The 26,573-nt window shown below is 40.2% G+C and overlaps 1 protein-coding gene across 2 annotated transcripts in view; it reads left to right on the forward strand.

The window, feature by feature from the left end:
* rcan3 (regulator of calcineurin 3) overlaps nucleotides 1-25,645 on the forward strand; it is a 42,810-nt gene extending 17,165 nt beyond the window's left edge. Inside the window, exons 1-4 of one of the 2 annotated variants that reach the window (XM_067614275.1) lie at nucleotides 623-895; nucleotides 15,821-15,994; nucleotides 17,451-17,622; nucleotides 21,989-25,645. In XM_067614275.1, the coding sequence (XP_067470376.1) occupies nucleotides 809-895; nucleotides 15,821-15,994; nucleotides 17,451-17,622; nucleotides 21,989-22,143 (588 nt within the window). In that variant the 5' untranslated portion in view covers nucleotides 623-808 and the 3' untranslated portion in view covers nucleotides 22,144-25,645. Of the gene's footprint in view, nucleotides 1-622; nucleotides 896-15,820; nucleotides 15,995-17,450; nucleotides 17,623-21,988 lie in introns of those variants that run through there. The other variant, XM_067614274.1, reaches the window with a different exon arrangement.
* The last annotated feature ends 928 nt before the right edge of the window (nucleotides 25,646-26,573 follow it).

Consider the following 26,573-nt stretch of genomic DNA (forward strand, 5'->3'; position numbering starts at 1 on the left):
CTAGTCTACTGTAATCCAATCGCTACGACCTTATAATATTCAGTTTTTGATGTGACTGTGTCAGAGAGGTGTTGGTTTAACTTAATGGTGATTTTTTGAATATTATTTCTGCAACATCGTCCAACTGTCACTACAAACTTTGCCTTGAAAATTGCCTCAACACCTCTTCAACACAAGCTGAAAAACAGTATCAGCACAGTTATTGAAAGGCTGTTACATAAGACCTCATTTGTTTCATACAGTATAAATGTTCCTGTTATTATGTCCACTCCCTGTGGTATTGTGTTCATTGTTAGCATATAAGAAAGGCATAAACAACAGGCTCTCTGCTGGAATGCAGGGGGTTAATCCGGGACAGTGATGCTGATATTACATGATGTGCCATGTATAGTTTAGCACATTCACTGAATTTCTCGGTGAACATAAAAAACACACCAAAATATAAGAAAAAAGCGGAATAAACCGGACCGTGAGTTCTGCAGTGGCCGTGCACGGTTCGTCGAGCACTGTAGTGGCGTAAAACACGACGAACGTGAGGATGGTAATGACGTCAATGAGCCAGAGGGGAGGGGAGGACAGGAGAGAGTTTGTGCGGCTGCTGCAGCATCACTGTCAGCAGCGCGCCAGTGCAGTGAGGAGTCCAGCAGCAACTCTCTCAGCTCATACAAGCAACCACAACAGTCCGCTGGACTTTAACGTTGAGTTTGTGGAGGAAGAACTGATTGACTCTTTCTCTGCGACCACATAAGAGAGGAAGAGAAAGACTTCCAACTCCATTTTGGTTTCTATTTCCCAACCACGAAAGGGAATGCCATCGATAAATATGAAACTGGAGATGGTGACCATCATCGCCTGCGAAGTAGACACCGAGGTGTTTACGTCAGACAAAATGCAGGTACGATTTTTTTTTTTTTTTTTTTAGCACGAAACGCACGTTGCAACTAATCAGTATGGTTTTGCCCTTGCGGTGTGGTTGTGCAGCAGTTTGCTCGGGACCGACTGCATACTGCCCTGTAGAAGTGCATGCATGTCTTGGTGACGTTGAATGCAGCCCTGTCTCAGACGAGGATTTTTGTCAATGGGAGCCGCATCTCGCCAAGACGCACGTCCCGCGCAGCGCGCACGGCGCAGTGATTGACGCTGGATGAATTGCAGAAATGGGGTAGACAAGGCAAGAATGGGACACACAGAAAACGGTCTCTTCATGCACCAATTGTTCTATCGTTTTGTTTCAAGTTTTTGTTTTTTGTTTTTTTTGTTTTTTTTACAGCGCGAGTTGTTGGGAGATGATGCGCAAGTTGAATGGGAGGGTGTGATGAATTTTGATTGTCCATGCAAGGCACACGCAGGGGAAGAAGTGAGGCAGTTTTAGACGCAGTGGCGGACAGACCCCTCTTACTCCCCCTCTGTATCTCTGCTCTCTCCTCATCCCATCAGCATTGCAGGTGCACTAGGTTAGATCAGATTCCCTTACAAAAAGGAGCTACAGCATATCGAGGAAGCATTTTGGAGAAATATTATAAAAACATCACATTATAAAATACTGTATTATAAATAATCCTGCCATAAGTCTGTATGGGTGGTATTGATGACACAGGGACTACAAATACAGTTAGTGTACGTAATGTGAGTTTATTTCTGTAGTTTTAAATTAAAAAATGACTCGATGTACATGTAGGTCATAAGCTTAGTACTGACCTAAACACACCCTATATAGGAATACAGATTTGTCTCAAGGGCAGGCACAGGAAGCCTATTTGATATGCTGCATGTCAGTCACAGAGCAGTAAAGCAGTTGCACTTAAATGTGTTCAAAGTGAGCCTCCGAACCCCAACTTTGGCACTGCAACATGCCAGTTTTGGTGCTTAAAAGGCCACACAGATGGTCTGCCAAAGCTCGGCTCACCCAATAAACCCCTTAGAAATTCCATGTCAGGATATATTCCTTCACCTGCTGGCTGCTCGTCTGCTCGTCTGATTGGACTCATCACCAAAGAAACGCGAAGAGACGCAGGAAGAGAGAGAGAGAGAGAGAGAGAGAGAGAGAGAATAAAACCGAGGTACAGTGTCGCTCAGCAGTCTGACACAAGTTAGAGCACCTCACCTTTGACCAGGATCAGCGTGTTTACAGACATCACATATACGCATAGTTCATCATGAGCAGCCAGTGTAGGTTCGGGAATATTTTTTTCTGGTGAGGAAACACAAAGAAACAATCATATTTCTTCCTCTGTGCCAGTTACTCTTCCACACCAATGTGCTCTGGTGCAGTGAAGGCTGTATTCAGCTGTTTCTTGCAAGTAACAGCAGCATTTGCAGGTTTTAAGCACTCATTAACCCCATATTCATCCCCCACAGCACCTTGATCAGCTATATTTTATATTTTTATGTCCATCATGAACCTTACACTAGTCACCCCAAGAGATATTTATGTATATACTGTATGAAACATAAACTGTTTCTGTGAAGGCATGTTTTGCACGTAAGAACGGCATGTGCTTGTAATCTGATGTCACCGAAAAAATGCACACACAAACAATGCATGTCGAGCCACCCTGTGGTCAGTGTTTCCCCAGTGAGCCGGGCAGCTGCTGTGCTATGTTTGCTTCCAACTCTCATTACACTTTCTAACCACTGCAAGGTGAAAGATACCAGTGTGTCACTCTGCAGTAGTGCTGTAACTATGGTGTTGTGGTTACATCTTTAAGATTTCCAAGGGACTCTGGGGTGAAAGAAAAATACACTGTGAAACCTCAGAGGTTTTGATCGTGCAGTGTTTCTGCTGAATACAACTCCTAATACTCCCGATCATGACATAAAGAGAATGTCTCTTCATTTACAACCCGGTAGTTGCGTGTTGCAATAGGAGACTTGGATCACACGTCATTTATTTCATTGTTTTGTTAGTTCTGTTAATGAAACCTGCTTAGCGCTCTTTGATCAACCATCCTCCTCAGACAGGCTTGACACAGCCACAGACAGGACAGTCTGATCAGAGCGCAGTCTTCACTAAAGCCTCCTGTCAAGCAGCTCTTATCAGCCAACCTTTCCCATAACTCGCCTAAAGAAAAGGGGGTCTGCCGCACAATTAAAAGAGCAGACAGAGGGCTGACTTTCGAATGGCACAAAGAACACCGCTAATCCCGGTTTCTGGCACACAGAGAATGATGGAGAGCGCTGGGGGAGAGGGCAGATTAAAGCTAGGGCACGTGGGGAACAGCCTCTGATTGAGCTCACCTCCCTGTCAGCCTGCTCTTGTTTTTGTTATCAGTCGACAAGATCTGAGCCTGTCTAAGGCCCCTGTTTTTATTAATATCCCTGAATCTTCTCGGAAGATGAGAAGCAATAATCAGACTCCTGTTTTTGTTGCAAAGCACTTTGGGTGAACTAATATGTGGATTGCTGCTATTTATAGACACTTCAGGGAGAGATTAGGCAATGGCAGTGGTGTTTGAATGGGCGGCGTGAAGAAAATAAGTGAATGGTAGGGTTTTAATTAAAGGAGAAGGTTTGTGAATGGGCGGTGGTGTTTTGGTGCCATTGTTTTGACACAGTTGAAATGGCTTGAAACTGGAAAGCCCACGCCTTGGCTCAAACCCTGCTGGCTACATCATTAATGAGCCAAACAGAGAGACTGTAGACAGGATGGTTTATTATAATAATAATAATACAAATAATAATAATGGCAGAGCTGGTAGTGCTGTACAGTAGGCTCTCACTCCAAAGTGCTGTGTATGGATTTTGGGAAAGAAACAAAAGGACTATTGTTGGGAGGTTTAGCGAGGCCAGAGCTGTGGGTCGACGGCAGACGCTGTAGTATGTGCATGTTCGTCACAACACTATCATTACCTGGAAAATCTACCGGCATCAGCAGATGATAGCACAGGACACATGGTGAAGGTCATAGCATGTTGGCAGGCAGGCTGTGAATGTATTACTGAACACAGAGTGTGACGTAAGCTTTTACAGTTACCTCGCATGCATGATCTGATGCTGGCATTTACATGTAATTATTTATTTCATCGCTTGTTAGTTCGATGGTTGCCCATTTATTTGCTCTTTTATATACGTATAAATAATTAATCAGCCTGTCAACCTGCTCTTTCTCTTCATAAGTGCCTCTCTGGCTTCAGCCCGTCACAGAATGAAATGTGCTTATTTTAATTAGGACAGATTTAACACATCAAGGCTTTTTTTTGGGAGGAAACAGCGTTTGGACATTATGGCCTGTTCTCACGTTATCATAGAGAGACTTATTAAAATTAAAATGAGCACTACAGAGACAGCATCGCAAGGCACAAAGGACAGCTATTTTCAACTTAAGCCTGCTCTCCCACACACAGAAGACTGTAGTAACACTGACACAGTCACACACTCCAACCACAACAGTGAGTCAGCGGACTCACAGACCTACAGACAAACACCTCTGTCAGCAAATACACACACACACACACACACACACACACACACACACACAGAACTCCTCGCCGAGGACGCCTGGAGAAGTTTCCATCAGCCTGGGTCACTTTCCGTCTGTCCTCCTGTTCGTTTGTCATTTGTGTCATGTCTGTTCTCGGGCTTTATCGTCACAGAAATTATGCTGTTTAGGAGGAAGGAGGAGAGATTTGATGACTAATCTGCTATTTGTAGTTCAGCAAAACTAGAGTGAATTTTCTGACGTCCGTGATGTTTTCATTCTCTCCCACTGTCTTTTTTGACACACTGACTATCTTATATAACATGATGTCATTCCTTTTGATTTGTGATGTTTATTTTGAGCATCTTAGCAACAAAGCAAGGTGCAAAACTACATGTAATTGCATTATTTTATGTGATTTGTTATCAGATGTGGAACATCTCACTCTTTTCTGGGCCCACTTAATCACTGGCAGTGTAGGATGATTTAGTGTGACGGTTGTTTTTTTGTTTTTTTTTAGGGTTGAAACTAACAATTATTTTTATTGATTAATACTCAGATTGTTTTCTCGGTTCATTGATTGGTCAATAAGATGTCAGAAAATAGTGAAAACCGGCCTTCACATGTTCCCAGAGCCCAAGTTGAAATCACTTGTCACTAATCAGGCAGCCAACATAGAAAACTAAGAAAGCCAGCAAATATTCCCACATGAGAAGTTGCAACTAGTGATTTTCTATCTAATCTATCACCAAAATCGTTGCTGATTGATTCTCTGATTATCAACTATTCAATTAATCAACTAATCGTTTAGCTCTTATTTTCTGCTTACAGTAAATATCAAGTCTGCGTATCATGCTAGGCAAGTTCTCGGTTAATTCATCACCAATGTCAATTGTCATTGATTGTTATTAACAAACACTTGCTATTCAATTCGAGCATTCTTTGCCCCCTTCTCTGAATTGCTATTATTTAGAGAAAGGACACTGCCAGACTTCTCAGACCATGCTCATCAATCTGAATGTTAATATGATCTAGGAGCAGCATTTAAAACACTGCTGATGCACTCTGACCAGCCGTTGAGGTGAAGTAAAGAGGCAGAGGAGCAAGAGCAGGATGGATGTAGACGGTTACAGTATCATGTTCTGAGCTGGTAGGAAACCAGATCTGCATCTTGGCAGGGTTGAGCGATCCTGGGCCAGAGCAGTGGGCTCAGGTGTGCCTGCCTCCCCCAGTCTGGGCACTAGGCAGGTGGAGATGGGCAGCTCACATTGGCCTGAAACCCAAGAGAAGCACAAGGGCTCAGGTGTCAGCTAAAGGTTAGCGCCGCGTCCGTTAGGGTGACGTAGAACAAAGGACAGTCTCCTGGATGGGGTGTCTGGTTACCATGTGGCCAAGACGACATGACTATAAGTGATAAGATTAGAAGCAAAGAAAAAGGTCTCGCAATGGAATGTAGAGGCCCACAATTTAGTCGCCAAGGAAGACAACACAATGATTGACCTTTTGTTATTAAAATTACCAAATGAGTGTTGTTTTTGTGTCAGAATTTCCAATTGAATTTCCAGTCTGACACAAACGCTTCTAGAAAGACTTCCAAAAATAGTAACACCAAAACCCATTACCGTAAGAGAATAGGGCTTCAGAGCATTGTAGTCTATATATATACAGCACACAGCAAGCTAAAGATGAGCTCCAGCGGTGTTTACTTTTCTGAGGACATATAATAGTGTTGAAACTATACGTGGATTGACAAAAGTTTGATCGACTACAATTCTGTTAATTGATTAAATGTCAAAGTCATTTATAAGGCAGAAATGTCAAACATTTGCTGGCTCCACACTCTTGAATGTGAGGGTTTGCAGATTTTTCTCAGTTTTATCTTTCTTTGCTCCTGTAATGCTTAATCATCACTAGGGCCGTGAGCTGCATCACCACCAAAGTGATGCACTGATGCCACCAGAGAGATGGGGAAAGAGGGAGAAATAGAAAATGCAAGAGAGAGCGGTAGGAAGAGCTCATCTGTCCATATGCTGTGGTGGCGTAAGGTAGGAGCTGTTGGTGCAGCATCTCTTAGTCGCCTTATGTAATGTTGTGTTTCTCTTTGGATTACCGTCGCCTCTAAAGTGTGTGGGTCTGCAAAGGAGACTGTGTGGACACACTTGCATGATAAAAGTGTGTGATGTAAGAAAACTGTGTGCATGTGTGTGTGTGTGTGTTCAAGCGAGGCTAAGTGCCGCTGACGAGGAAAAGCTCCTGCCTCAATAAAAACCATAACGACCAGATTGGTGGTAATAGGATTAATGTGTCCCCGCATGCCGTAAACTGATTTCAATCTCCCTGCAATGGACAGACTGTCCCCAAGGGAACGACAGTGTAGCGCCGCAGCGTCGGCCCCTGTCGATACCGCTCCCTGCTCGAGGTATTGATCCCGCTGTAATAACACTTGCCCCATTCACATGCTTCCCCAGTGCTTCTGCAGCCATCACAATGCAGACAAAGCTATTATTCGTGAGTTGTTTTTGTTGTTTTGTAATGCGGAGGATGTGCTGTTATGCTAATATTAATGGCTGCTTTGACAGGAGCCGTGTTTTCCTGTGTGTCGTGAATATTGGGTCAGTGCACACACACACACAACCCCTGGTTTATCCCCTGATATCAAGTCTGTGTTTTTCCTGTGACCACATATTACATCATTACATGTAGTCAGCAAGCTAACTGACGATTACAGTCTCCCCTAGGGCCAAACCATTGACCACTAACTAACACACTAAGTGTACAGCCAACAGTGCAGTTGACATCCCTGGGAAGACTATGTATGTATGTCAAAGGCATCTTTGGGAAAGATAAAGTAAGGTAAAGGATGATATTTAAAGGACAATCCTCTGTAATGATCTTATTGTTAACAAATTCCTTGAAAAGACCAAAAACAACAATGGATTAGTCTGTGTAGCCAAAGAAGAGCTTCAGTGTTATCCAAAAACTGTTGAAAACACATCAATGAGCCACACTGGGTGACATGTTCCTTCATTATAATGAAGACAGGCACTTGTTTATTTTCAGTCAGTCCCACACACACCATCTTGCTGCAGTAAATTCTCACCAGAGCACCAAATGTTTATTAATCCGCAGCTGAAGATAGTCCCTCGAAAAATGTAGTATTTACTCCTGTTTGACTAACATTTGCTAACAATCACAGTGCCCAGGTTTTAGGAAAGTACTGAGTTGTTGTGTTTTTTAATGGAACTACATATTTGTAGCTTGTTTTTAAAGATTTATATTTTTATTAAGAGTGGCACAGACAGGGTAGGACAGTTGGACAGTACTGTAGTAAGAGACGGACCAACATGTTGTTAGTTTTGGTCTTTTAATGCAATTTGCTGACAAAGGAAGTCAAACACTCGTGTTTTCCCAAATCCTTTCAAGATGAAGGTGTTTTAAAGCAATACACAATTAGACACTCAGTAACAATAACTCAGTTGGATGTGGGTTTGTGCTGTAGAACAAGGCTGAAAACATGACAAACGTAATGGAAACATCTTCATATTTTGAGTGTGTTTTTTCGCTTTAGACAGTGTCCGTAGTGGAGTTTGGCTCTGCCCTGTTTCAAACATCATATTTTCATCTCACAAACGATAGTTGTAGCTGCACACAGATATAACTGCAATGGAAAGTTGGCTCTGTTTTATGGAACAGTCATGGAAAAAAATGTGGAATGTGATAAGCAAAAATGTGCTGGAACAGACAGGCATGCAGGTATGAGATTTTTCATCCAGCTCCGTCTGTTATCTTTACAATCTGCCTCTCCCGTTCGACCTCATTAGACTGGTTCCAGTTTGGCCCCTTCAGGGAGGACGGTAATTAAAAATGATGGTTCACACACTTAAGATATGAATTTTCTTAATTATTCCAACGTGATCTATCTATTTTTAGTAGTTAGCACTGTCCTTGACTCATCCCGAGGCTCCGTGGCCTAGTTTGTTGGTTTTCACCCAAATCCCATTCAAGCACAGGGGTCTGGATTAGACTGTGCTAAACCCACGCACGTGTCGCAGAGAAAGATGAGTGATTTGCCAAAGGGGAAAAAAAAAAAACACTGAATAACCCTTCTTTACGTCCCAATTAGGTTCTTGTAATCTTTTCATTTTGATCCGAAATGCAAAATGGTGTAATTCAACATAAAATTGAACTAGTTTATGGATTACAGTTGTGGACTTTGGTATGGGAGAGCCAGTGTTATTTAAATACTGTACCAGCTTAAATGAAAAACCAGATGAAAATAGGACACTCTGACTCAGTGAATTTAAATGCTATAACTGCAGATTTCTACAAAGGAAATACATGGTTGTAAGGACTTAATCAGGGCTGCAATCATTTTCAATATTGATTAATCTGCTGATTTCCTGATAAATTGATTAGTCATTTTGCACATAAAATGTCAGAAAGAGCACATGTTGACTTCTTTAAATTGAAAGGAAATGTGGAAATTGTGGCTTACAAAATGACTAATATCATGAATCACTTATCAAAATAGTTGCAGATTAATTTGCCGTTGATGTATTAATGGACATATTTTTTTCAGTTCAGCATTTCTCACTTCCTATTATGCAGTAATCTATATTAGATCTCTACATGCTGCTCTATCTCTGTTAAACCGAACCCCAGCAATGTAATGGTAAGCATTTTTAAATGAAAATTGGGGCGATTTTTGTACTTATCTCTGTGTGTTTAGTGCATGTTTTAGGAAAATGGCCATTCAAAGGGATGATGGGAAGGGGTGATGTGTCGCAGCCAGTGTGACTCCTCGCCAATGTGACTTCTCACCAATGACAGAGAACAAACAGCTGAATATGTGAACCTTATTTAACTTCTTCAAGCGCACGACGAGCTGACAGTGACAACAATGAAAGTCGACAGCATGCAGGAGCTTTTTTTTTTTTGAACATCACAGTTTGCTGAGGATACGTTCATAATCTAGTATTTGCGCAGACGTTTCACTGCCATCGTAGTCGGAGTCTGTTTCTGTGCGTGCAAATGGATGTTTATCCATCTTCGTGTTTACCGTGCTAACAGAACAGGATGGACCTGCAGCTCTGTTAATTGTCAGTGATCCCTACACATTGAAGAAACATAATCCTGCCTTTACATAAGGAAAACACTTAAGTCACACTTGTCTGTCACAGGGTTACACCTAATTCCGCCACTTGACCTATTCATTACCTGGAGGGTATGATACATGGACATATATTTTCATTGCTCAGCTTTATTACCCCTCCTGTCCCCAGGTAGCTCTGCACTCTCCTGTCAATCACCGCTGTTTATTGTTGTGCCACCAGACTTCGCCCCAGACGAAACCTCGTTGACATCACCCAATAAACCCGCGCCTCATCCCTAAGCTGACTGATCTTTTGTTCAGATGATTGTGTGTTAGGACCACTAGCTGGCTCTGCGCTGTGCTGCTGAATGTGAGTCATGCCCACAGTCATGTCCTGTTGCCACCGTGATGACAGCCTTTCCATTACCGTCAGGAACATAACTGCCTCATTACCCAAGAGGCAATCTGCTGAAGGATGGCCCCGCAGACACCAGTGGAGTGGCTGCGGTTCACTAGCAAACGTTACATCGCTCCACATTGGATTTTTTTTTTATTGTGCTTTCAGTGTCTTTGTTGGGCCTCTTGTATGTATCTTGTTTTCTTTGTCCACCTGTCCTTCCTGTTTCCCCCCTGGACATACGGGCTTTGCTACGACAGTAACCTGAAGGAATGTTAGCACTCAAAATCTGATTTATTTCACTTCCTTCTATATATATATGTATATAAACATTATAGAAAGGATTCATACTACATAATAAAAAAACTGGGCGAAAATTTGACATTGAAAATACAATTTGAAGCGCAAAACTGAAAAACAAACTATCAAGAGGACTTTGTTTACTGTAAACTGGGGATCAGTTTTGGTTTTTTCACATATGCTCCTTAAAAAGAAACAGAAGAAAATCTGTAAAGTCTGAAAATGTTAACCTAAATTGTAGCATATTTCCATACAACATGACCTTATTTCCTTCTATATTACTTTTTAAACTTTTCCTTCATGCTTTTACCATCTTCCCGGATCGCTCGGTCAGTTGTGTTACAGCAGAGCTGAAGGTAAAGAGACATTCTGGGACAGGAAAGGAAGGGAATTCAACCTGTTGAAGTACACCCTGTCTGTTACGTAAAGGTGACATGGAGAAACATGTGGTCAACAATGACAGCACTTGCTGTTTCAATCAAGGCATGTCATTGGCTATTTGAGAACTGTGACTTAACACCTCCTCCTTCACACAAACACACATCATCTAGATTAACAAAACCTGTGAGTAAAACACAGACAGGAAACATGACAGCGATGTTAGGAGAAACACATTAGCTTTCCAAATTTTTGTTATTTCCTTATTTGTTCTTCGTGGAAATATGTTTTCTGTAACCTAGCCAGTAAGATAACTCTTCGCTTCTTCAAGAGATGTTGTCATCTGCCTCATTGAGAATGAAAAACAAGAACACGCTGTTCTCACCCTGCGCTCACCTGTTGTCTTACAGCTCTCACTCACTGCAAATACAGTAGCAGGTGCTGCATCAAGCTGCGTACACGTGTGTTTTGTGCGGTTAAAACCAGCCCATCTGTGCCGGCAGACGAACAGTCGTCTTTTAGTTGTGCTTAGATACTAATGGTACCACTTGTCACATTATTTTACCATGCCAACACGCCCTCTTTGCGTGCGTGTGTGTGTGTACTGTATGCGTGTTGGGTACCTACAGAAATAACAGCTAACTAATTGTGGAAACACAGTGAAGAATCCTGAACACATTGTCTACATCACACACATGCTTACTCACTTGCTAAGTCTCTCTTTCTCTGACACACACACACACACACACAGGCGCATATAGAGAACAAAGGGAATGGGTCACTGCAGGGAACATTGCGATGGCAGATGAGTAGGCCACTTTTCAGCCGTGCGTAACTCAACACCCCTCTCCTCTTCCTCGTTCCCCCTCCTCTTCCTCCTCTCATTCCCTCAGGATGTCCGCTCATAGAGACCACATAAATTAGTGATCAGCACGCTCACTTATTATACACCAATCCGCCGTGGGTGTATCATAGTCCGCGTGCAGGGTTAAAAACAAACAGCGCATGCTATTATGGAACATGATCTTGGAGCTTTCCCACATTTCTCTTCATGCCAAAACATCAATTTAGGTTAAGGAAGTACCCGCTGTGTGTATGTGTGTGTGTATGTTTGTGTGTGTGTGTTTATGTGAAAGACTACCTTATCAGTTATCACACATGGAGTTTCATGACATGTGAGTCATAGTGGCTGGCTAAGGCTCATGGAAAATTCACGGTTTGAATAAGGGCTTAAGTGGGCTGTGCAGACAGGGCAAACAAGTGCCTTGTTGTTGTTCTCAAGCTAATTACAATCAAACCCAAATCAAGAGAGTTTGCAAACAAACAATAGCTGATTACTGTAAAATGCGGTCAAATTAAATGTAGTAGTTTGACAGTAATGGTGTTACATAACCCTCTGATGTCTGCTAGAACACATCATTTTATTTCAGAAATTATTAAGAAATATGCACAGACAGTTTTGGCAGTTTCATGCTATGCTTCCACACAGAAGCTGCATTTCTTAGCTCTCCAAAATTTCTTAAAAGGCAGCTGTTTCCCGTGAAAAAATTCTGATGTATACAGCTCTACTATAGGCTACCTGCCGGCACCAAACGGCAGACACCAGTTACCAACTAGCCAGTGAATGTAGTGAGTATTAAGCAGCTTCCCAGCCAGAAATTTCTCTCAGGGCTAAAAGCAGAGTGAGTATTGGACTAGCATTCATCGGGTGGGATCTGTTGGATGCGTACAAACTGTTTGCTAACATGTTCACCATATCGACTTTATAAGGTGATAAGATGTTGATGCCGTGCTTACAGCTTGTTGTGATGCCTCCCAGTTGCCAAAAAATCCACATTTAAACAACAACACTGTTTTAGAAAGAACAAAAATAAGAAAATATGCCTTGTTGGGTCACATAAAAACTAGCTTTGCCCATGTGAAAGCCATTTATAAACAATTTTGCTGCAGGATGTGTCCTGGTTTCATGGGCATGAAACACTAGGAAACCTGATAAAAACAAACCCATAAAAAAAAAGACTGTAATTAAAGGGCTCCTCCGTGATTTTCTATTTTATTTCCATTAATTTTGGAACTTACAAGAGACAGATGTTAAAAAGAATGATCAAAATCTATGTTAAAACCTATGAGGCTGAGATATTCAGATTTTTATTCCCTATAAGGAGGAGTGAACCCTTGATTCACTATTTTGATACATTGCTTCTTCTGCTGTTTATACACAATTAAAGGAAGGAAGGTATTTGGTTATCTACTATTATGCAGTTGGTTCTGTAGTCTGTGGCTTGAGAGAATCAATTTTAAATGAGCACACTTAACACTTGGCTGCCCTCATCGTGGTGACTCACCCTCTTCCCTCTCCTCTGGCTTTTTTGGGACTGTTGCGTTCTAATTGCTAAGTTAGTTGGTAATTCTCCCCAAACGCAGAAAGATATTCACACATTCCTGAGTCGACCTCTTTTTCCTTGCCTCTCCTTTTAGAATGCACCTTGTATGGCGAACTAGAAACCTGACTAAAAATGGTATCACTGAGCCTGGATGTGAAGTCAGCTCTCAAGTTTAGCCAGCAACCCCCGAGGCGTTTAGCGAGAGAAGACCAGATGCACGCACACGGGGGAGAAGAAGGGGAAGTAAAACAAGAAGGGAATGGGAGGATTATGAGTAAAACTGTTAATCTGCTTATTTTAAAAAATGCAAATTATCCTAGCACAGTGTACACCACACTGCAGCATAACTGTGGTTCACAGCTTGCTGAATCATTAACAGCTCTGCATGTGTCAGACGGAGTGATGGTGTGATTTCTCCGCAGAGATGCAGAGAACAAGCTGTATTTTAGAGCATATTCACTGTCTCATAATAACAACTGGGGGATTCATCAAGTCCTGCAGAATAGTGATAGTTAGATTCATTATTATAAAATGTCGAGTGTTATCTGTGTGGATTTTATTTCTTTGTCAATTGTGAAATAATTTGTAATTTTTAGGTTTTAAAAAGTGCAGATGATGCTCAGTATAATAATATACACCTAGATTCTAACATATTGACTTTTTATACATTTAGTGCTCGTTGCGCAGTAGTACTTATCTTTTCATGTCCTGAAATTACATAAAGGGAAGCAGAGTGAAATGATTAGTCATTTAATCTAGGAATTTGTCAAGAAAAATCAAACTATTTTGATAATCTATTCATCTTTAAAGTCATATTCTAAGCAAAAACACCACAAATAGTTGATTATTCCTGCTACTCGAATGTGATGATTTTCTGCTTTTTATTGTCATTATAGTAAATTGGATATTTTTTGGGTGGGGGGGGGTTGGGAGGTGACTGTTTGTATTTTGTGGATCAAACTATTAATGCTTAATGGAGAATAACTGTCAGATTATTGAGAGATAATGACAATAATTGTTTATTTCAGCCAGCAGCTTCCTTCCATATTCACCTTCACATTACAATAAGATATTTACCTTAGTCCATGTGATAAGCACACCCAAAGCTTTGCAGTGTATTGCTTTGTGATGCACGGTATTCAATTCTGTCACAGATGTCAAATGATAAAGATATTTTGAATCACAACATGTCAAAAAGATAAGACTATGAAGTATATGTGCTACAGTTTGCGGGGATTCACCAGGACGCAGGACACATACTGTAGGCAGAACTACGGTATTCATCTCTGTGTGCTGAGTTTACAGATAGCTGGTGTCTCCCATCAGTAAGCTGTCACTAATGTGCAGAGGCAGATCTCACAGCCAACATGCAGCCTGTGTTCCTTCAGGTAACAGGCACCCCTTCCATCCTGGTGAGAGGTGCTGTGTCAGCTCGACAAGGGAAGCGCTGTGGGAGTATTTCAGTCTTCTGTCTCCCACTGCCTGGAAGTGAAAAGAATATATTTAGACAACTGCCATGCAGTCATACGACCACAGGCTGATGCCATAGTCATACTGATATCGATGCCGCCGCCTGCACACATATGGACTCTCGTAATTGGACGTCGCACATTTGGCCTCAAACGTTTTCTTTTGGTTCAGTGAAGTTCTTAAAAGGGCATGTTGACAGTTCAATCATTGTGCGTCACTTTGTCAATGAGCCCTGCACCCTTGGGAAGGGCCTGCAAAACTCAAAGCAGTCTGAATCAAGTCGTCCCATTCATGACAATCTCCTCTCATCAGAATGGCACATTCAGTCCGCCATCCATCTTGATTCTTGGAAAGAAGACTCTTGTTTCATCGTCACGGATGATGGTCGGCTAGGTGACAAAGAATAGTGCTACTGATTACTCAGAAACCAACTCTCCCAGCGGCCTTTTTCCTTTTTCCTTTAGCCCTCCTACTGAGCTGCTTGATTGAGTTCACAGCTGAGGAGGCCAATTTGGTGCCCATGGAGAGGACTGAGTAAAAAACATAGGGGGTGCAGGAACATATTATATGAGTAAAGACAAAGTGCGGTGAACGAGGAGGAGGGGGAAGTAATCAGAGAAAGGAGAGAATTATATATATAAAAAATAATAACAGGGACATGGAGCGAGAACAGAGGAGTGAGAGACAGGCAGCATCAGAGAAGATTGCAGGATAATGACAGGAAGGTGGAAATCTAATTTCCCAATTAACTCAATAGCAAATGAAATGGGGGCAGCGCAGTTAGAGTCACGTCTGCTCCTCAGACAGAGGTGTTGCTGAATAACTCAAACCCTGGAAATGTCTCTTCTCTTCAATAAATAGTGGAAAATAATGCTTAGATGGCATAGTTTGTGTCGGACGTTTACACAAATTATTCTTTGAGAACAATTAATACAATTTCACAATTACTGTACATGATAAATAAACAAATAGAAGATGGCGTTGACTGAGCTGCTCCAGGAGACATTTCATTGGAAGTCCTCTGTGTAGCCACTGCTGAAACAATTAGTTGGTTAAATGATTAGATGATAAACAGACAATTAATCAACAACAATGAATAGTTTAGATAATTTATCAAGGAAAAAAAGCCAATTTTGCTGGTTGCAGCTTCTTAAATGTGGGGATTTGCTGCTTTTTTTCTATTGTATATCATTGTGAATAAACATCTTGGGGGCGAGACATTTGAAGATGTCACCTTTGTGCTTTGTAGATATATATCTAGAATGTCAACGCACACGTCAAGAAAGTGCTGAACAACAACTTGAAATGCACCTCATCACATTTGCACACATTGTATTTATATATGTATATACTGTATATGTTTTTGTTTTTTTCCTCTACAGGAGAGGTTCGAGGCATTGTTTAGGATCTACGATGAACAGACGACTTTCCAGATGTTCAAAAGCTTCCGGAGAATCCGGATCAACTTCAGCACCCCAGAAGCTGCTGCCCGCGCTCGCATCGAGCTGCATGAGTCCGAGTTCAACGGAAAGAAGCTCAAGCTCTACTTTGCCCAAGTAAGTGTCAGTTAAGGTTCTGGGAACTGGACTATGTAAGGAGGATTATTGTTTATTTACATGGAAAGTTATGCCATAGTGCGCTATACAGTCTAACGTACACTCACACACACAAATACACTTGCAGAACAGTAACAGAAAACTCTTTTATAGTGATGCTTTCTACGCCACACCTGACCGCCTCCTCAACCCACCAACCCTCCTGTCAAAACCCATCAGTCATGTGATTGAACTCATGAAAACAGTAGCTGTGTGTTATGTACGTGTGTACGTTGCCTGCGGGGAAGAAAGGAACAGAAAAAGTAAAGTCTTTCCAGTGCAAACGCTGATAAATAAGAAGAGTTTATATCTTCAGCACCGTGATGCATTTATTATGAAAATATGTACAGTACCAGTCAAAAGTTTGGACACACTTTCCCATTCTCTTGAATGAAAAAGTGTGTCCTAACTTTGACTGGTACTGTATATTATTTCACTTCCACAAGAATAAGAGAGTGAGTGTGGATTTTGTCATTTGGGGATGAAAAGGAGTCCAGTAATTTCAATTAAAAGTGGGCTGAATTTGATTGAAGTTTGACTTCCAGTTGGTTACGTATTAAAAATGTGTAGGAGGTCCTAACTACCCACTGAAACGTAGTCATCAAAATGATGTCATAACAAATGGTATATATAACCGAGATTAAAGAAAAATATAGCCATTTTTATATTAGCCTAAATGTCATTTGGCCTGCAAATCATAAAATTCAGCTCCTTGGGAGATCATGAGTCAAATTCTAATTGATGCTTTTATCACAAATATAACACCAGTCATGACCCCTGCTGTACCTCTTAGTACTTTGATATAAGAGGATTAAGGATTTTACAGCTCAGACAGATGCCACATGTAGGTATTGTAATTGTGGCAATTGGCAGCTATCAAAATGCCAAAATCCCCTCATGGGACAGAGCATGCAATTTGAGACTAAAAGACTGAAGCTGTGACTGCAAAACTTAATGTGCTTAAGAATCCGAATCACATGTAATAAAGTGAAAGAGAAACTTTGGCAAGTATATCAGCATGAATAATTCTCTGAGAGGAATCAAACAGTCTCACCCTCTTTCTATCTCTTTCATCTCTTCTTTAAAGTGCTACAATAATAATAATACATTTTATTTATAGAGCACTTTTCACTTTTTCAAAGACACTTTTACAGTTAAAATTATCATAGAAAAACAACATACTAAAAGCATATATCATACACTAAAAACATATAGTATAGAAAACACACTAAAAACATTTAACACACATCATTAATCACAAATTAAAAGCAGATCTGAAAAGGTGAGTTTTGATTGGTGATTTAAACATAGACAGATCAGTGCAAGGGAGGGGGGCAGCTATGTTGCCCCAGGTCCGGTGCTTGGTCCTGAGTGATGGAGACAGGAGGTTATCATTTTGTCATCTTCCCTCCGACAGGTCCAGAACGGCGACGAGAACATCGACAAGTCATACCTGGCCCCTCCTCAGCCCGTCAAACAGTTTCTGATTTCACCGCCTGCCTCACCACCTGTGGGCTGGAGCCAGAGCGAAGATGCTACACCTGTCATCAACTACGACTTGCTGTGTGCAGTAGCCAAGCTTGGACCTGGTCAGTACTCAATTACAGGTTCAACAAGCTTGTACATTACACTCATACATGCACACAATGAGCACACTGTGGAAACAGTGTATAATGAAGATATAAAAAAATCTAATTATAAAGTCTCTATTTGAGCCGTTCGTCCTCATACAAACAGGAAGTCATTTCACGCTCCTCAGTGGGATGTTATTGAAAAGGTTATGTGTCTAGGAAGCAATTAGGACAAAGGAATTGGGGTGGACATTGTTGAATCACCACTGTTTTATTCTTGACTTTTCCTGCAGGCTTTTGTCTGTGAGGCAGGAACAGATCTAATTTGCTTGATCACAGATGCATTGTTATATAAGACTGCTATGATGTACCTTTTTATAATGTCATTATGAATTGACTGACATTTTAAAATCTTTCTGTGTGAAATGGTTGCCTACATTTGAATTTCCTGCTGCAGTGACACTGTGCCCGTGGGCATGGTCAGGCAGCAAAAAAAAAAGAAGAAGAAGAAGAAAAATCATCCTAAAATCCATAAATCAAATACACATTGCTGGCCACTATCTGTCAATATCAAGGGTGCTTCACTATCCACACACATTTGAAAATAATATTGCTATAATTTTAGCTCCATATATAACCTCTACTTGCTGCATCCCGACATCTCTAAGGAAATACGCATCGTGCCAATATGTGTCTCGGGTTTTTTGTGTTTTTTTTATGAATTTGCAAAATGTAAATTGACTGTTTGCTAAACCCCTCCCTGAAAGGCAATTGTACAATCGTATCTAAGCAACTGTAACTAGGCACGGCAAGCCTGTCAATCTTTCGATTTCTGAAAATGTTGAAGCTTATGTCAATATGGTCAGAGCAATCCTCCAAATTTAGAGAGTTTGGAGTCTTTTTGTTTTGGCCTTTCCAAAACCAAAAACCACAAAAGAAAAGGTGTAAGGAATGGATTAAACTGTGTGCTTGTGTTACATGTCAGGGACACTGATTTTAACCTCAGTCTTCAAGCCTAGCACAACGTCATGTACGTAGCCATCAAAGGGAATATTTAATACCCCTTTTACAAGATTGTCATTTTAAAATATGTCTGAAACATGAAAAAGTCAGCTGGAGATGCATTTTCAACCAACTCATGGAGCTAATGTTAGCATAATTAGAGCTAGCTATTCTATAAAGCTGTATAGCTGATGAAATCTGCCAGTGACAATTGTCATTTTAGCTGACAAAATTGCCAGTTGTGGGCTAGAAATGAGAAGTCTGCTTTTGTCTACCTCTGTCTGAAATCAAGGAACTGTTAGGAACTTACTTAGAATTTCGCAGAGTAATCAACAGTAACAAAGGATCCTAGTGATAACTTTTATATGTATTCATAACTGTATTATTAATTCACCTCCTGATCTCATCTTATTGTAACTGTAATAATGTATGGTTGATCCTACTTATTTGTTCGTCACGTGGAAATTAAGTAAAACCAGCAGCTTGGCTAAGCTGTACTTAGGCTACTTACATGGCATTTGCATTAATCCATCCTGTCCCAGTGAACGCTGATAAACCTCCATACGTTCGCTGTCTTAACAAGTATTTAGCAACTGTTGGCAGTTACTAAACATCAGTTACGTGACATCACACAAGAAGGCACTTGACTACTTGCAAATACTGCACGTGTGGGTTTTGGGACAGACTCTCAATTCCTATGAAGAAGGCAATGAAATAGTAAATTCAAATAAACACAACACCATAAACTGATATAATCATTAATATAGTTCAATCAGAGGAGATAAGTGAATGAAGTAAAGATAATTGTCTATTGTACAGATGATATTGATAATCAGTCTTGTCAAAAGTCTTTGGCGATTAGACTCTACGGGGAGATTTATGTAATCGAGGGACATCAGTCCTGAGCAGCAGCAAGATAAATCCCCCCATGGAGTCCAGACACTGGTGGTAGTGATCGCTGATGACTTCCGCTGAGACTGATAAAGGCTGATGAGGTTGATGAACTGATGAATCTGCGAAAGACTGGAGGTGACGGGGAATGTGGTGGGCTGCGTATAACGGCTGCATGAAAGCACTACAGCAGAGAGAGGGAGACAAACCTATTTAAAAAGACAGCCACACCATGATAAGCCGACAACGGATGTGTGTCGCCGTGCTATTGGATAGATGTGACCAGCTGATGTGAACAGGTGATAGCTCAGTCGACAGCAAAGGAAATTATGAGTGCGTGAGAGATGCAACGATGCATGAGGGTATGAGAAATAAAACTACAGGCTTACACATGCAAAGAGAGTCTTCCTGACTGAACTTTTAACCATAGCTCCATTTCAGTTTCACTATACCAAAAATAGTCCTTTTTGCAGTTCCCATCCTATCACAATTTCAGCAAGTACATGAAACGTGTAGGCAGCTCAGCACAGCACAGTTAGATTCGGAGGGGTTTTAAAATCTTTCTCAGCAGCCTCCTTCCTCCCCTGGCAGCTTTTCAGCTCAGAAATAATGTCGCCACTGTCTGCCTTGTCGACAAGATTTCAGATTGCAGCAACCTTTTTATAAAATGTCATCTAACACACACATGAAAAGGTGCGCCGTGTCCACAACGTCTTTCCATGTTTGTGTACTGTATGTGCATGTGAATGTGGGTATGCTCATGCTGATGAAGTGGAAAACATAACTTCTGTATTTATTTGTACTGTTTTTATCTTTTTTTAGAATCAACAAAAACATGATTACACTTTCCACATACACACACACACACACACACACACATACACACACACGTTGTCCAGCCCTAAGGACCACTTTTGACACATTCTACTGTTACCATAGCAACACGAGGCATCAGGAAACGGCTCTGTCCTTTGCCTCACATCCTGGCATCTAAAATCAGATTAGCGCTCGGCTGCAGCACGGCGCGCTGACTCCCTCTGTCAACTCCCTGCGGTAACAGCAGGACTCTTATTCTCTGTCCATCTTTCTGTTTGGCACCACAGTGAAAAGCTACCAGACCAATTTCGTCCTGTCTGCCAGCTGTCTGATCTCATCTCCATGGAAACTGTGATACAATCTAGCGAGTTTACGTATGTTTTCAATCTGAGTCAGCTGAGTTTGGCATCTGGACAAATGGCAGGACTATTCCAAGGAAAGTCTTTTGTTTTCGCTTTGTCCTTCCTTCCACCTCAGTGCTGAACTGATCTCAAACAAGTCAACAGTAGATTGTTTTGTGCTGTAAAAATACCCTTAACGTATAATACATTGCAATAGTAAATAATAAACTGTGTAGTCATATTATTTGACGTTTAGATCCTTTACTTCTGTAAAACTAGCAATACCACAGTGTAAAAATACTCCACTACAAGAAATGTCCTGCCTTGAAATTTTGTACTTAAACTACAGAAGTATTACCAGAAAATGATCACATTATTTATTTAAATTACATTATTATTATGTATATTATTCAGAATGATTATTATTACTAAAGCCTTATCTTGTAAGCAGCATTTAAATGTTGGAACTGGTTGAGGTGGAGCTAATTTTAACTATTTTATATGTTGGATGTATAATAAATCATATTTTATGAGCATATCATAGGTTTTGTATGTAAAATCTTTATCTGCACAGTATGTCAAATATGGAGTAAAAATACATTTGTTATCGTCAAAAAATCTCATGTAAAATTCAAAACTAACAGTGTGTTGTACTGTAATACTTTTCCAACTTCCCTACCCCGTCTGATGCATTTAGCCCTGAGCCCATTTGCACCTGTTGAGGAGATAAAGATTTTTAAAACGGGTCGTATACACATAGTTAAAAAATGTTTTCATAGGCAAAGTAAGATCCTTGAAACAGCTGGGCACTGTAGAGTTTAGTAGACGTCACTCAAACAGCAGTCAATTTTGCATTTGCTGGGGGCAGTTTCTCAGCTGCTAGTGAGTATTTAATATCATTTAATTAAGAATCAAAACAGTGTATATGGGATCAACTGAAAATAAACTAGTGCCAGTGGAATTTTTTTTTTCATTTATCTATCTATCTATATCAAGATTTTCTACATTAGGGATACTTAGTTTGATTTGACTCACAGTCATTTTCACAGCAGATGTTTTGACAAGTCTTCCTTTGTCTTTCGTAACACCTGTACTTTTCCTGTTATGACTTGTCAAAATGTCTGCTGTCAAACAGGCCTATTGTCGTTTTTCATTGTTTTATGAAGGTTTTGTTGGCAATAATGAAAAATATAGATTGTCCCCAGTGTTAAGCTTGAAATACATTACTTGGATACATTAAATATGTTAAATAATTTCTTTCAAATAGAGATATTAAGTGTGGAAAATGTCTTTTAATACTGTGACTCCTTTTTTTCCCTCCCCTCTCCCCCCAGGTGAAAAGTACGAGCTCCACGCAGGCACAGAGTCCACCCCCAGCGTGGTCGTCCACGTGTGTGAGAGCGAGACAGAAGAGGACGAGGCGGCGCGGCCAAAGCAGCAGATCGTCCAGACCAGACGTCCCGACGGACCCCCCAAAGTCTTCAACTAGAGAGGCCTCCCACCCCCACACCCCTACCCCCCGACACCGGCGCGGCCCCTGACCGCCCTTTAACCCGCAACACACCTGCCCTCTCTCTCTTGTCTCTGCACTCACAGAGAGCGTCGATGCCCCTCATTTCAGTTCAACTACAAGCAAAAACAAACCAACAAACATTGCTCGAGACGGTGTTTGTGGGGAGCGTGGCGATGGAATGAGGCGGCCTGAAGGGGATGGATGAGAATCACACACACACTCATCACATTCTGCGGACAGCGTAGGGAGCGGCGGGCAACGCTTGCCTCCACCCCACCAACCCCACTTGTTTTTCCAGCAAGAGGGGTCAAAATACCTGTCCCAACGCAGGCACCTGTCACTTATCACACACACACTCAGCTCTCATTGCTAGTCCTGCTCAGTAGCTTGCTAGTCAGTTAGCTTGTTAGCCATACCTCTCCCTCTGTCAATCATGTGTACACTAATCTTTGGTTGAGGACATGCGATACCTCAAAATAGACATTTTCTTCTTTTTTTTTTCTTTTTTTTTTACAATGAATTATGTTTTCAGGTTATATATATATAAATATATATATAAATATGTTTTTTTTTCATCCATTTTCATATCTGCTGGTTTGTCGCTTCAGCTTGCATCAAGATTGAGTGTGTGATGTTCCCGCTCTTGTCTGCATGTATATACTGTATTACAAAAAATACGTACAGAAACACAAATACTAACAAGATATATCAAGAAAAAGGAACCTATTTAACATCACACACAGCACGAAGCGCCATATGTGACTAACAAAGTTGTGGTGGTTGACTTTCTTTCTTCTTTTTTTTTTTGTCTTTTGCTCGTTTTCGCTTTCTGTCTTTTTTTATTTGGAGAGGTGTTGTTTTTTGCTAAACTACTAGATGTGTATTCTTAATATGTATTTGATACCCCAACACTTTTTGCATGCTTAGTTACTTCTGTAGATGAGGAGCTGAGGTGTTTTTTGTTTTTTTTTTTTGTTTTTTTTTTTATTGTTGTTTGTGACGACAGGGAAATGGTGTGACGCTTTTGACGCAAGTGCATATCCCCACGCAGAGTTTAAAGTGACGTCTTAGGGAGAGAGAGAAAAAAAAGCGGAATGGTTCGGTCTTCAATTTGATGGCAAATTTGACGCTTTTGTCGGGATTTGATGGATCAGAGACAGTTCATCCCCCCTCATTTTCTTCAAGGGGTTTGGGATGGGTTTTTTTTTTTTCTGATTCTAATTGTTGTAATTAACATCTCTAATGTCTTGGTTATGTTGTTTAATCAAACTCACTTTCTATGTGTCAGGTTTTCCTCTGAAACCTACTACTTGCTTGTTTTGCACTGAGTATCTCTTGATATCTCCAAGCAATTTCGGGGCTCTCGACCGTCTCCTGCGCACCAGAGTACTGCGCTGCTTCTCGCTGTACATAGCTGAGCGGTAGATTTGTGGAAATAGTCCTTTTAGATTTTGTAGTTTACCTGAAAGCATTTTGCTGAGAAAAGGGAAAATTAGGTAGTCTCATGAGATATCAACCAAAGCATTCAGTCACCTCATATTATCAACATAAAACGGTTTTTCTTACTCAAAGATGGTATATTGTCAAACTGAGCAGAAAGAAATCATATTTTCCCAACACAACTGCAGTTCTTTATATTGTTTTTTTTTTTATTTTGTACTAACAGACATAGTTTTTTGCAGTATCTTGTTCAGTATAAACCCCGAACAAATATACATAAGTAATCATAAGCTCCTTACATTTATGGTTATTTCTCCCCACGGTCCTTTATCAGATCAGTACGTTTCACCTTCCCATTTATTTAATACTTCAGTGCTTTTGAAGCAACATGAACAAATGTTCCTAACAGGGCTTTAGTCAACGGTGAGTCTAAACCTTATTTGTTATTAGGCAGCATGAAATCTAAAAAGACTTTTTTTGCTATATAACAATGTTAGTAAGAAGAAGACAAGTCCGTCTGCATGTGAGCACTTTATCGTCAGTGTTTTGTTTCCTTCACATAAAATAGTCTTTCTCAAGACAAAGTAGGAAGCACATTGCATTTCTTCTGTTTCTTTCTTGTGTTTTTTTTTTTTCTTCTTCTTCTTCTTTTATCTGAAGCTGAACACCTGGTTAGCCTTTTCACCAGCATATTGCAGTGAGTGAAACACTCCACTTCCTTTTTGCTAGTGTGAACCTTGGGAAATTTTCAGGCCTTTTTGGATCTGTGGGAGTGTGCTACTGTAAAAGGTGTAGACATGCAGTACAGGTTTAAAATGGGGAAGGATGACACAGCAGAACAAAATCTATGTCTTTGTTTTCGTGTTTGTCCACAAGAAACATTCATCTTATCTCCCAGAAAAGTTAAAACAGGTCTTTGAAATGCGCCATGTTGGCAGATGTTGCAGTTGGCAGTTTTATTGGCACTACAGTAGGGCTGTCACAGTTATCTAAGCAGACAGCAGATTGGTGGAACTACTGAGGTGATTTATGATAAAGAGGAAGCAGGAGGAAGACACTCGTGAAGACTTTTTTACTCTCTGTGGTCATGGTGTTTAAAACTGAGTGCATTTTGGTCACAGTTGAAATGAAAATGTATATTTATGTACATATGCCAAGTGTTTTTTTTTTTGTTTGTTTTTTTTTTTTGTTGTTGTTGCTGAGGCCAGTCCCAGTGTGCGGTTTGTTATGGCTTCTCTTGGCAATGTTGTAATTGAGAAAAAAAAAAAAAACAACAAAAATGTGTAACAATAAGTTCTGAAGATGCTCGATCAAAACCAACTGTCATTGTGTTGTGTTCAACATGGACTCTGTTTGAATGTTTTATTTCTGGGGAACGTCTACTAAAAAGGTCAATAATACCGTTTGTCACTGTTGTACTGTTTTTGTTGAAATATGAATATTGTGTCTTGTATTGTAGGAATCCAGAAAACAAAGTAGCAAAACAAGCAATAATTTACAGTTCTATAATACCGGTTTGTGTATTTTCATGTTCTGTACTTATTTCTCAGAGATGGTCTCTGTCTCTTACAGTATCCGCTTCTCTTTGTGTAGTATAATAGTCATTTGTTTCACATAGAGAAATACATAAAGACTTATTCTTAAAGCCATGTTTAGTGTTGTTTATTTTAAGGGTTACTTTCACTTTTAAAATGAACACACTTGGGATGCAAATACAAATACCTGCGCATTTGAGTTAATGAAAGTTTCATTAATTAAGGTAGGCTGTATAACTATCTACTAGATTTATAACAACATAATGGTCAGATATATTCACAACTCACTTTTAGCCCCAGCTCAAGTTTGAGCAACCTTCACATCACAGATCTAAGCATCTGTTTTTCCTGAAAGACAAATTCCCGACAGTCTTCAGAAACACAAAATGTTGTTCAGCAACACCCGAATGTATTTCCCGAATCATCAAAGACTCTTTTGTCCAAATGGATTAAATAGTATTCCATCAGCTGCATAATAAAAAAAAAGATTTTTAAGCTGTTTAGCAAGTTGTGGCTTTATTTCCTAATCTAAACAGTGACTGAAGTGATATATTTCTTTCCTTGCTTGCTCAGTTTTTACCATGTAAACCAATAAATTTATTTTTATTTATTTTATTTATTTTAATTAAGATATGAATCTTATTGTCCTCAATTTTATACTGTATTTTCATTCAAAACAAAATTTCCAATATATTTCTTGTGTTGTACAAATTGAGCAAGGAGATGTGGCCACCTACAATCTTTTTTGAATTCCAAAATAAAGTCGCAACTTAGAAAATGCAACAAAATACTTATTTATTTTGCAGTGGACAGAATATTTTTTTAACCATATGAACAGAAGAGTATTTATGGATGAAAATAACGAAGACTGTGGTAAGTGTTATCAATTTTCTTTTAATCCTTTCATAGCTATGCTAGCGGTGTGGGTGTCTAGTCTAGTCAGTCGGTCCACCACTTTGGTCCAGATGGAAATATCTCAATAACTATTGGATTAGATTGTTATAATATTTGGTACACATATTCATGAAATGTAATCATTTGTCATCAGGTGACCAAATACCTGCAAAACTAAAGACATTCCCATCAGCCTCAGCTGTACTTTGTGTTTCGTGCTAATTAGCAAATGTTGCAATGCTAACATGTTAAACCAAGATGGTGAACATGACAAACATACCTGCTAAACAGCATGTTATCATTGTGAGCATTTTATCATGCTGTGGTTAGCATTTAGCTCAAAGAACTACCTGCGAGTGCAGTTTTATAGAAAGATTGCCAATGAGATTTATTTTTCAGAAATAGATATTTAGCTCTCAGTCACATGTAATGATAATACATCAGAGACTTAAAATGGAGCTTACTATCATTCACACACACCAACACAATGTACAGTATTCCAACATCTTGATCATAAACTCATCCCTCCTAAATTCT

This window comes from Thunnus thynnus, chromosome 16 (genome assembly GCF_963924715.1).
Source record: "Thunnus thynnus chromosome 16, fThuThy2.1, whole genome shotgun sequence".
In the NCBI taxonomy this organism is placed as follows: domain Eukaryota; kingdom Metazoa; phylum Chordata; class Actinopteri; order Scombriformes; family Scombridae; genus Thunnus; species Thunnus thynnus.